Here is an 11,432-nt window from a genome sequence, read left to right as displayed (position 1 = left end):
TGTTATTTACTGGTGTTTCTGCCATTTTCTTTCCTTATTTTGGTTTACATGGGAAAGCAACACACATCAATTCATCTTTGCCTTTGGGCTGGCTCCCTTTTTCTTGTTGAGAATTCTAACAGACACCTGAAAAAATGTTATTTACACACTTCACGTGACTAGGCTCCAGTCAATTTAGATCACTATCCCAAGGGAGTCTCCCTTGGCAGAAATATACTCTCTTCGCCCTCTGTTTGCAAACTGGGCAATCCTTGTCTGAGCTCATCTCCTTATTGTAATTCTTTGCTAAAATCAACAGAAGCAGTCAATGCACACTAATATTCTAGCTCTTTCCAACTGCTTCTTCTAGAATTACTGGCTCCACAAGCACATGATCTGTCTTCCACATTATCATAGGCAATAATTTTACCAAATGATTTGCCATGTCTAAAAATGACCAGTTCCAATGTTCAATATCATTATCTTTTCTTCCCACCACCTGACTACTAAATCAATGCCACATATTTGGGTTTTGATATTTTAGTGCCCTACTTCCTACTACCAATTCTTATTTTATTAGTTGGATTATTAAGCTGCTGTAACAAAGACGTACAAAAACACAACCACTTAAATAAAACGTTTCCATGTCTCTCTCAGCAAAGTGTCTGGAGATGAAGAACCTAGGATGACAAGGTAGATATACTGATGTACCTTCCATCCCTTAGTGTATGTTGCGGTTGAGTCACCACCACTCACTTCTCAGGAAATGGGAAAGAGTAGAACTAGAAAACTAAGTGATTCCCTTTTAAGCAAGTGACTTGTAAGTTGCTTACATCATTTCCACACATGCTGGATTTGTGAGAGCATGATCACAGGGCCATACATCAGTGAAATGAACTTGAGAAATGTAGTAGCTACTTGACCATGAACCCAGCTGAAACTCTATTATTACAGAAGGATAAGAAAACATTTTGAGAAACAAATACCAGTGGAAGCTAGAAGAGCTAAAAAATATACTCAAAGAAGGTATAAGAAAAAAAATATGAAAATCTTCTGATCATTTTAAATTCAATATAAATAGCTTAAGAACTCTTTAAGTTGAGAGAGTAGAAAGATGAGGATGAAAAATTTTTTTAAATGACTAATAGATGAAAAAAGAGTAAGGGATGGAAAAGAAGGACAAGAGGAGAAAGAGGAGGAAGATGCTTATTTATCTCAGTCTGAGATGTGCCTGCCTTATTATGTACACCTACACCTCACTTATTATCTATCTCATTATCCAACATTTCACATATATGACAATAGTAAAAAATCTACCATCCAACTATTTTGAGCATTAACAATGTATATCTGGCAATAACAAACACTAAAGTGCAAGGTAAGTGTAACATTGGTTGTGATGGTAAGGTTATGAGTCAACTTGGTTAGGCTATGATTCTCAGTGGTTAGACAGTTATGTAATGATGTGATCTGGCAGTTACATGATGATAAGATTTTGCAATTATGTAATGATATGATTTGGCAGTTATGTAATAATGTAGTCATCCTCCATTTCGTCATCTGATGTAATCATTCTCCATTTTCACATAATACTGATTTTCCCATGATAACCTGCTCCTTGGAAACTAACCATGTCAATAAGTGAGGAGTGGATGTAATTTTATACTTATGGTTTTAACAAAATAACTAAGTAGAAGGTAATCTTAATGGTAGACTTCATCCTTCAGATTGAAAAGCTGAATTTCTGATTTGTTTGTAGTTATGATGGCATAACTAGGACCAGAATTAAGTTCCAGATGTAAACAACTAGAAAATTGGATAATATAAGAAAAAACTGCTTTCAGACATGGAACAACAGGCAACCCAGGACAGCAGGGAAACAAATAAAGTAAGTCCTACAACTGCCCTGACTTTCTTCGTGGAGGCAATTTCTGGACCACAGGCACAGGGAAGAAGAATCCAAACCGAAGCTAATGTCCTCACTGAGTTGAGGAGCAGATGTCAGAGTTCAGAAAAGTTGAGGTGGCTGGAAACTCCAGAGCAGAGTTCAAGAAAGAAGGGAACTATGCAAAAAAAAGGAATCCCTAGAAGGTGCTAAAGAAGCCCTGATGGCACAGTGGCTAAGCATTCAGCTGCTAACCAAAAGGTCAGCAGTTGAAACCCACTAGCTGCTCCACGGGAGCAGACTTGGAAGCCCTACAGGGCAGTTCTACTCTGTCCTGTAGGGTCACTATGAGTCAAAATTGACTCGATAGCAATGGGTTTGGTGTTTTTAACTTAGGTGATACAAATGGTTAAGCTTGACTACTAACATAAAAGTTGAAAGTTTGAGTCCACCCAGCGGCACCTCAGAAGAAAGACCTGATGATCTACTTTCAAAAATCAGCCACTGAAAAAATCTACAGCAAATGGAGAGCCATGAGTCAGAGTTGACTGACAGCAACTGGAAAAAAATGCAGAAAGAAAGAGCTCCAGAAATCTGTGTAGAGGTTTCCTTGAGTCTTTTCTGACTACTGGGTCATGGATACATAGAAGAAAATTCCTCAAGACTGAATGAAAACTAGGATGTTGCCAATGATGAAATTGGAGAGAATAGACAGAAAATAGGGAAATTTCCAGGGTCAGAACAGAACACTGGTAGAGCTAGGAAAGAATTGACAATTTAATGACTAATGGTTTTATGCTAACAGATCTACCTTACAGACCTGAGCTTAACCTAGAAATGGATTATGGAATACTAGTAATGAAGACAGACTCATCACTTCTCTATAGCTGTCCTTTAGCCTCTCCATGAGGACTTTAAAGTTCCTGAAGGTATTCTTCAAAACTTACTGCTGCCAGCTTGATTCAAAGTGGTGCAATTACATTCTAAACTCTTTCTAAATTGCTGGATTAAGTCAGAATAGGCTAAATTATGCTATGGTAACAAACAACCTCAAAACTTAGTGGTCTAATGCAGTAAAAGTTTATTTCCCTCTCATATTACATGTCCCATCCAGGCTTGGGGGAGAGGGGCTAGCTTTGCTCCATCGAGTCATCTAGGGATCTGCTATGACAGATGCTCCACCATTTTGTAGCTATACCATCTGATATGCAAAGCAAATTCGGGTACCAGTGTAGGGGGAGGAAGTGGAGAATCTCACATGGGTTTTTCACCGTCTCACCTAGAAATGACACATACCCCTTCCACTCATTTTTCATTGACTGGAGTTAGTAGTGTGACCTCACCGTTAGAAATTTCTGGTTACTTTCAGTTTTCCTTCCTACCTGAGTAGACGTGGTGTGAATATGGCACATACCATGAAGATTTGTAAGGGCTTGTACTCTAAAATCTTCACTGGATTCTGAGGTATAAGTCCCTACAAAAACTCTACCACACTACGAAACATGAGCTTGGAAGGAGATGTTGCGGTGAGACTTGAGGAATCAGGCAGCATAGTGGCTGGGAGAGACAGAAAAACTCAGCAAAACCCAAGAGGAAACTTGAGGATCTGAGAAGGACAGAATAATATTTGGGCCCTTTGCCTTCTTCCTTGGTTTCATTTCTTTAGTACCACACCTTCTCTGATTGAGTCTCTACTCCAAAAGGGATTTCCCTTTGATAGTGTGGCCCTGTCCATTTTCTTTTTTCAACTTTCCTAAAAAATACCTCTGGCTTAAGTGGTTGAATAAAGGCAGCTTCTCAGTCCAAGAGCTCTCATGGAGCAGTGATTAAGGCATTTGGCTGCTCACCAGGTCAGTGATTTGAACCCACCAGCCTCTCTGTGGAGGAAAGATCAAACAGTCTGTTTCCATAAAAATTTACGGCCTTGGAAACTTTATGGGGCAGTTCTGCTCTGTCTTATCAGGTCTCTATGGGGCAGAATCACCTCAATGGCAGTGGGTTTGGTTTTAGTTTCTCTCAGTATACCTGGAAGCCCATGCAGAAGGTATAGAATGTAGAGAGTAATTAGAATCAAGGTCTTTGACCCTTTTCTTTCTTTAGATGGGAAAAAGCTGGGGTTGGGGGGGTCAGTAGACACAAAGAGTTCAGGAAATAATAAAGTAGTGATGACTTGAAGTAGAGACAAGGAAAAGAGGCAAAAAAAAAAAAAATGTCATCTCTGTGCTCTGTGATAAGAAGGCACTGAGGCTACTCAATATTTCTCTGCAGAGCTACAGCCAGCCCCTGGCATCATGCACCATTGCCTTTGGAAATGTTTTATAGCGATTGTGTCCTTAGCCCTCTTGACCTTTGTCTTTTATGAGAAAGTCCAGGATGGTGAACATAAACATCTTTTGGTAAGTATTGAACCTGAGAAAAGATGCAATTTTCAGTTGTTAAGTATGAAAATAAGTAAATTATGTATGTCAGTGTTTATGTCTCATATACGTGGAACACTCTAGAATCACTGCAAATGTTCTGAGAAAAAAGGTTATTAAAGAGTAAATTATTTTTAATGAACATAAAAGAGGTTACATAGTTTGATTATTTATTTTCCTTAAGAAATGGCCATTTACATTTTGCCGGTTAGGAAGGGGAAAGATGTCAATTTGAAATGTATAACTGTCAGGTGGTGACAATAGAGAGGAACAGATGAAGAAAAAGGAAATTTCCGGGATCAAACAGGGCAGCATTAAACCTAGAGGAGTATTGGAGGTTTGACATTTAATTTATAGTAACTAAGAAACTCTGGTGGCGTAGTGCCTAAGGTTTTTGACTGCTAACCAGAAGCCTGGCAGTTTAAACCTACCAGCCACTCTTCGGAAGGAAGATTGGGCAATGTACTTCCGTAGTGATCTGCCTTGGAAACCCAAAGAGGGGTCGCTATGAGTCAGATTCGACTGGACAGCAGTGAGTTTGGTTTGTTTGTTTTTTTTAAGAAACCCATCTAGCAGAGGGGAATGGAATGAAGGTGACTCTATCTCTCTCTTCTTCAAAAACTCTATGAGGACCTTCTAGATTTTTTTAGGAATCATTCAAGACCATCTCCTGCCAGCTTCATTCAGTTACTTTCTAAATTCTTGGCTTTTAAACAGCCCTTTAAAATATAGATAGGCTTTAGATAGGGTCAGGGAAGAAGAGAGGACATTTTAAGTTTGGAGAGGACAATGCAAGCCACTTCTAGAGGATCACACTGACCAACAGGACCAGACCACTATGATGATTTCATAGGTGCTGGCTGCTTGCCTCACCAGAGCCCAGTGTGGGAGACGCTATTTTCCTATCTGATACAGCAAAATTTCGAGACTCAGAGCCCTGAAATAACTTCTACAAGTGTTTGACCTGTGTAAGTGGAGAATCACAATCCACCACAGGTGTGCTGAGGCTTAGCATTCCACGTCTTTCTTGATGTGCCTCAAAACAACCAGTGCAAAGCACAGAATTGTAGAGTAGTTTAGAAATGTGAGGGTAGTTAGAATTTAGCTAAAGAAAGGACTTTGGAATTGAGACACTAAGTGTAAATTCCTAAAGGACCAGGACCAGGAATTGGTCTTCAGTATCTATCACAGTACCTAGCACAGTCTCAACTTCAGGTAGATGACTTTTGCCAGCCTGATAATGATAGGACATATTAGATGTGTGATATGGTGAGTTAGGCAAATTCTTACCCTACCTAAGCCTAGGTCCTTCCCACACAAAACTGGGGGAGCCCCAATCCTTTGTTGCAAGGCCCATGACCCATGATGGAACCTCTGTGTGTTCTCCTGATGAGGTAGGAATAACAGTGGACTGACCACTGACATTCTGCTTGCATGGAGACTGGTATCCTGGGGCTTACCTCAGCCTGTTCTAGATGGAGGATCTGCCCTGCAATCGTTACCAGAGGATTTGGAGGTAAATCAGACTGTTGCATATCCTATCCTCAGGAGGAAAAGAAGAAAATCCCTTGGCAGATTGTTGAGGAGCAAATCAGCTCTGCAAGCAAGAACCATCTGAGGACCTTCAAGGCAATGCAGAATAACTCCTCTTTATTCCAACATGCCAACTACAAAATCCTGGCTGGAATCCCTCCCCAGGAAAGGAGTGAGTATGTGGGAAGGAGTGGTCATAATTGGGACAGGATCTTAACAGAAGCAGAGGAGGAAGTGGGTCAAATGAGAAAATGGATTGGCATCTGGTGAAGGAAGGAGGGTTCCCTGAGGGACTACCATGCTACAGACTTTTGGTATAGGTTATAACCCTGAGTGCATTTCCCTCCCACCTTTTCCCCCCTTGAATGACTAATAGGGTTGAGGAGTCTATAGTAACCTTGTCAAGGAGACATCCCTTAGTGAAGCTCATTGATGGCAGGCCCCCAGGGAGGGGAAGCCAGGATCAGGGAGGACCCAGGTGGAGCCATGGGAGAAAACTGGGTACAGGGCAAAGAGGGAAGTATGGACATGTGTCACAGTGCCCTAGACTGCCAGAATGCTTGGGTTTACATAGGTGCCTGGAGATTCTCTAACCCAGGTCTGAGATGACTCTGAAGATCAAGGCCAGGCTAACATAATTTGCCAAACCAGAAAATTTGCTTTTGGTACATGGCAGCCTTCCCCATTAGAAAGTCTTGTTCTTTATTTTTACCCCTTTAATAGTCTTTTAGAGGATATGATTAAAAACAAACAAACAAAAATGCCTTACAGCTTCTGACTAGATGATATCCCCCAGTTGATGGTCTATATACAACTATCAGGTTGCTATATAAAAGAAGGCTAGGGGATAGTCCTAACCTAGGAGCTCTTCACCAACCTGAAGTGCTAAGGTCTCCATATCTCCCCCAGAACTGCTGACAGTGGGGATTTCCTTCGTGCAGCATCCTCACGAAAGCTGCCTCTTGCACACCCTGCAGTCCCTGTTCCAGGCATCCTCAGAACCTGAGCTGAGTTATATCGTGGTGCTGGTCCACCTGTTAAATCCTGATCCTGAGTGGCTCAGCCAAACAGTTGCCAATATTTCAAACCTCTTCAAACCACATATTGAAACCCAGAAGCTGCTTGTGATCCAAGGTCTCCTCAATGGCTCTTCTCTCCCCAGAGATGTGAATGACACCCATCACTCCTCATCCTGTAAAGCACTTTATTCCAGGCAGAAAACAGATTATGGCCTCCTCATGAACTTTGCTACTAACCTCTCCGATTACTTTCTGATGATAGGAGATAATGTTCACTGTACCCTAAAATTTATTTCTACAATCTATTGGACATTGGAAGCCTGGAAAGAAATACCTTGGATGATCCTGGAGTTCTCCAGCCTGAGCTTCTCTGGGAAAGTTTTCCACATGAGGGACCTCTCCCGCCTGACCTCATTCTTCCTCCTCTTCCAGGACACTCCTACTGACTTGCTTCTCTCACATTTTGGTTTCCTCTTGGGCCAGAGAGTGCCAATTAGTCTCACTCCCTACCTTTTCCACTCTACAGAAAATGATTTCACTTCTGAGGATGTATGTTACCAAGAGAAAGAGAAAGAGGAAGAAAATGAGCCTGAAAACCCTCCTGCTCAAATCTACACTAACATGATGGTGAGAGGACTTCATTTCCCAGAGTATGCCTACTTTCTGAATGAAAATTACTTTCAGACCTATTTTCTCATTCCAGGTAACATATACGTTGTGATTTTTGATGAGCCGCAGAAAGTGACCCGGGTACAGGTGCTGACAGGCATTGGTAAACGGGGGATATATCAAGTGGAACATGGGCAGGTGAAACTGGGCTATGGGCCTATTCAGAGGAAAAAAGGCTGCACCCACTATAACCTGCTTGGACCATTGGTGAAAGGGAAATTGGATCAGAAGATATATTATGAAGATTTTGTGGAAGAAGTGAGATGTGTACAACTGCTGGTGACAGCTTTTCAGGATTCTAAGATATTGATTACACAGATCAAAATCTGGATTAAGTCTGAGGAAGAGTAGAGATCAAAGGGCCAGTGTGGATTCTGGGATGATCAGGTTTGGGGATGAACTCAGCACAGGTGACAAAAAATTAAAGCTTTGAAATTGGTCAGAAGTATCACATTCGTAGTCATTCCAGGCTGCCCAATGTGTTGTTGTTAGGTACCATTGAGTTGCTCCAACTTACAGAGACTCTGCGTACAACAGAACAAAACGCTGCCCAATTGTACACCATCCTCACAATCCTTGCTATATCTGAGCCCATTGTTGCAGCTACTGTGTTGATCCATCTCATTGAGGGTCTTCACCTTTTTTGCTGACCCCTCCACTTTACCAAGCAGGATATCCTTCTCTAGGGAATGATCCCTTCTGACAACATGACCAAAGTAGGTGAGATGGAGTCTGGCAATTCCTGCTTACAGTGAGCATTCCAGCTGTACTTCTTCCAGGACAGATTTGTTTGTTCTTTCCACAGTCCATGGTATTTTCGATATTCTTTGCCAGCACATTTCAAAGGCATTAACTCTTCTTTGGTCTTCATTATTCATTGTCCAGTTTCACATGCACATGAGGCTATTGAAAATTCCATGGCTTGGGTTAGGCGCATCTTAGTCTTCTAAGTGACATCCTTGATCTTCAACATTTTAGAGAGGTCTTTTGCAGCATATTTGCCCAGTGCAATATGACATCTGATTTTTTGACTGCTGCTTCCATTGGTACAGATTGTGGGTCCAAGTAATATGAAACCTTTGACAATTTCAGTGTTTCTTCATTTGTTGTAATGCTGATTATTGGTCCAGTTGTGAGGATTTTTGTTTTCTTTATGTTGAGGTATAATCCATACTGCAGACTGTAGTCTTTAATCTTCATCAGTAAGTGTTTCGAGTCATCTTTGCTTTCAGCAAGCAAGTTTTGTCATCTGCATGTTAATAAGACTTCCTCCAATCCTGATGCCACATTCTTCTTCATATACTCCAGCTTCTTGAATTATTTGCTCAGCATGCAGATTGAGTAAGTATGGTGAAAGATACAATTGTGACACACACCCTTCCTGATTTTTAAACATGCAATATCCCCTTGTTCTGTTCGAACGACAGCCTCATGGTCTGTGAACAGATTCTTCATGAGTACAATTAAATGTTCTGGAATTCCCATTCTTCTCAACGTTATCCATAATTTGTCAGGATCCACACAATCAAATGCTTTTGTATAGTCAGTAAAACACAAGTAAGTATCTTTCTGATATTCTTTGCTTTCAGCCAAGATCCATCTGACATCAGCAGTGATATTCCTTGTTCCATGTCATCTTTTGAATCCAGCTTGCATTTCTACAAGTTCCCTATCAATACACTCTGCAACCATTTTTGAATTATCTTCAGCAAAATTTTACTTGTGTGTGATATTAATGATATTGTTTGATAATGTCCACATTCTGTGGGATCACCTTTCTCTGGAATGGATACAGATAAGGATCTTTTCCAGTCAGTTGGCCAAGTAACTGTCTTCCAGATTTCTTGGCATGTACCTCCAGCACAGCATCCATTTGTTGAAACATCTCAGTAGGTATCCCATCAATTCCTGGAGCCTTGTTTTCTGCCAATTCCTTCAGTGCAGCTTTAACTTCTTCCTTCAGTACCAATTGGTTCTTGATCATATGCAACCTCCTAAAATAGATGAGCATCGACCAATTCTTTTTTGTACAGTGACTCTGTATATTCCTTCCATCTTCTTTTGATACTTCCTGCATCATTCAGTGTTTTGCCCGTAGAATCTTTCAATATTGCAACTTCAGGCTTGAATTTTTTCTTCAGTTCTTTCAGCTTGAGAAATGCTGAGCATGTTCTTGCCTTTTGGTTTTCTAACTCCAGGTCTTTGCACATTTCATTATAATAATTTACTTTGTCTTCTCTAGCTGCTCTTGGAAATCTTTTGTTCAGTTCTTTTATCTTCTCATTTCTTCCATTTGCTTTAGCTACTCTCCATTCAAGAGCAAGTTTCAGAGTCTCTTCTGACATTTATTTAGGTCTTTTCTTCCTTTCCTGTCTTTCAGTAACCATTTGCTTTCTTCATGGATGATGTTCTTGATGTTATCCCACACTCATCTGGCTTTTGGTCATTGGTTCAATGTGTCAAATCTATTCTTCAGGTGGTATCTAAATTCATGTGGGATGTAATCAAGGTCATATTTTGGCTCTTGTGGACTTGTTTCAATTGTCTTCAGCTTCAACTTGAACTTGCATATAAACAATTGATGGTCTGTTCTACAGTCAGCTCCTGGCCTTGTTTTGGCTGAAGATATTAAGCTTTTCCATTGCCTCTTTCCACAGATGCAGTTGATCTGATTCCTATGTATTCCATTTGGTGAGGTCCACGTGTATAGCCACCATTTATGTTGTTGCAAAAAGGTATGTGCAATGAATAAGTTGTTGGTCTTGCAAAATTCTATCATGTGACCTCTTGCACCAAGGCCATATTTTCCAACTGTTGATTCTTATTGGTTCTCAACTCTTGCATTCCAATCACTAGTAATAATCAATACATCTTGATTGCATGTTTGGTCAATTTCAGAAGTTGGTAAAAATCATCAATTTCCTCATCTTTGGCTTTATTGGTTGGTGTGTAAATTTGAATAATAGTGTTAACTGGTTTTCCTTGTAGGTGTATGGATATTATCTTATCACTGACAGCACTGTGCTTCAGGATAGATCTTGAAACATTCTTTGTGATGATGAATGCCACCTCAATCTGTCATTTTCATAACAGTTGATTATAATATGATTGTCTGATTCAAAATAGCCAAAACCAGTCCTTTTCAGCTCACTAATCCCTAGGATATTGATCTTTATGCATTCCATTTCATTTTTTACAACTTCCAACTTTCCTAGATTCATACTTCCTACATTCCAAATTCCAAATATTAATGGATGTTTGCAGCTATTTCTTCCCATTTTGAGTCATGCCCCATCAGCAAATGGAGGTCCCAAAAGCTTTGCTCCAGCCATGTCATTAAGGTCAACTCTACTTTGAGGACACAGCTCTTCCCCAGTCATATTTTGAGTGCCTTCTGACCTGAGCAGCTCATCTGGCACTATATCAGATGGTGTTTCAGGGCTATTCATAAAGTTTTCCAGTAACGTATCAGACAGTATTTCACTGCTATTCATAAGGTTTTCACTGACCAATTCTTTTGAGAAGTGGATAGCCAATTCCCTTAGCTGAAACCTGTCCACCATGGGTGACCCTGCTGGTATTTGAAATACCTGTGGCATAGCCTCCAGCCTCACAGCAACACAGAACCTACCACAGTACAACAAACTGATGGACAAGTGGTACTGCTCAATGTATATAACACAAATTCATAAAGGATAGAAAGAAAACAAGATCCCTCTAACCCCAAGAGCCAAGAAGAGGTAAGTATTCACCAAGATCTTCCCCAGTTTTCTCTCACAGAGGTCTCCCATTCTAGCATCTTTCCCCTAGGTAGATGTGCTTTAATAGCATTAAGAATGGCCTGACAGACAATGGTCCTATAAGTTTATGTGAGTGATCAGAATTCCCAGGTGTATAGTAGAGCTGACAAGGGGCAAGGTTATGGTCACT

General features: G+C 40.6%; 1 protein-coding gene across 1 annotated transcript; it reads left to right on the top strand.

The window, feature by feature from the left end:
* Positions 1 to 3,366: 3,366 nt before the first annotated feature.
* Positions 3,367 to 7,853, top strand: LOC103197301 (alpha-1,3-mannosyl-glycoprotein 4-beta-N-acetylglucosaminyltransferase-like protein MGAT4E). The gene is made up of 3 exons (XM_007941194.1): positions 3,367 to 3,390; positions 5,830 to 5,986; positions 6,724 to 7,853. Exons 1-3 carry the CDS (start codon positions 3,367 to 3,369, stop codon positions 7,851 to 7,853), a joined length of 1,311 nt encoding a protein of 436 aa, XP_007939385.1.
* Positions 7,854 to 11,432: the final 3,579 nt, after the last annotated feature.

This window comes from Orycteropus afer, unplaced genomic scaffold, assembly GCF_000298275.1.
Source record: "Orycteropus afer afer isolate SDZICR_OR568_19922 unplaced genomic scaffold, OryAfe1.0 scaffold00075, whole genome shotgun sequence".
NCBI lineage: Eukaryota > Metazoa > Chordata > Mammalia > Tubulidentata > Orycteropodidae > Orycteropus > Orycteropus afer.
The sequence above is the reverse complement of the archived record's forward strand: the minus strand, read 5'-3'. Positions and strand labels throughout refer to the sequence as shown.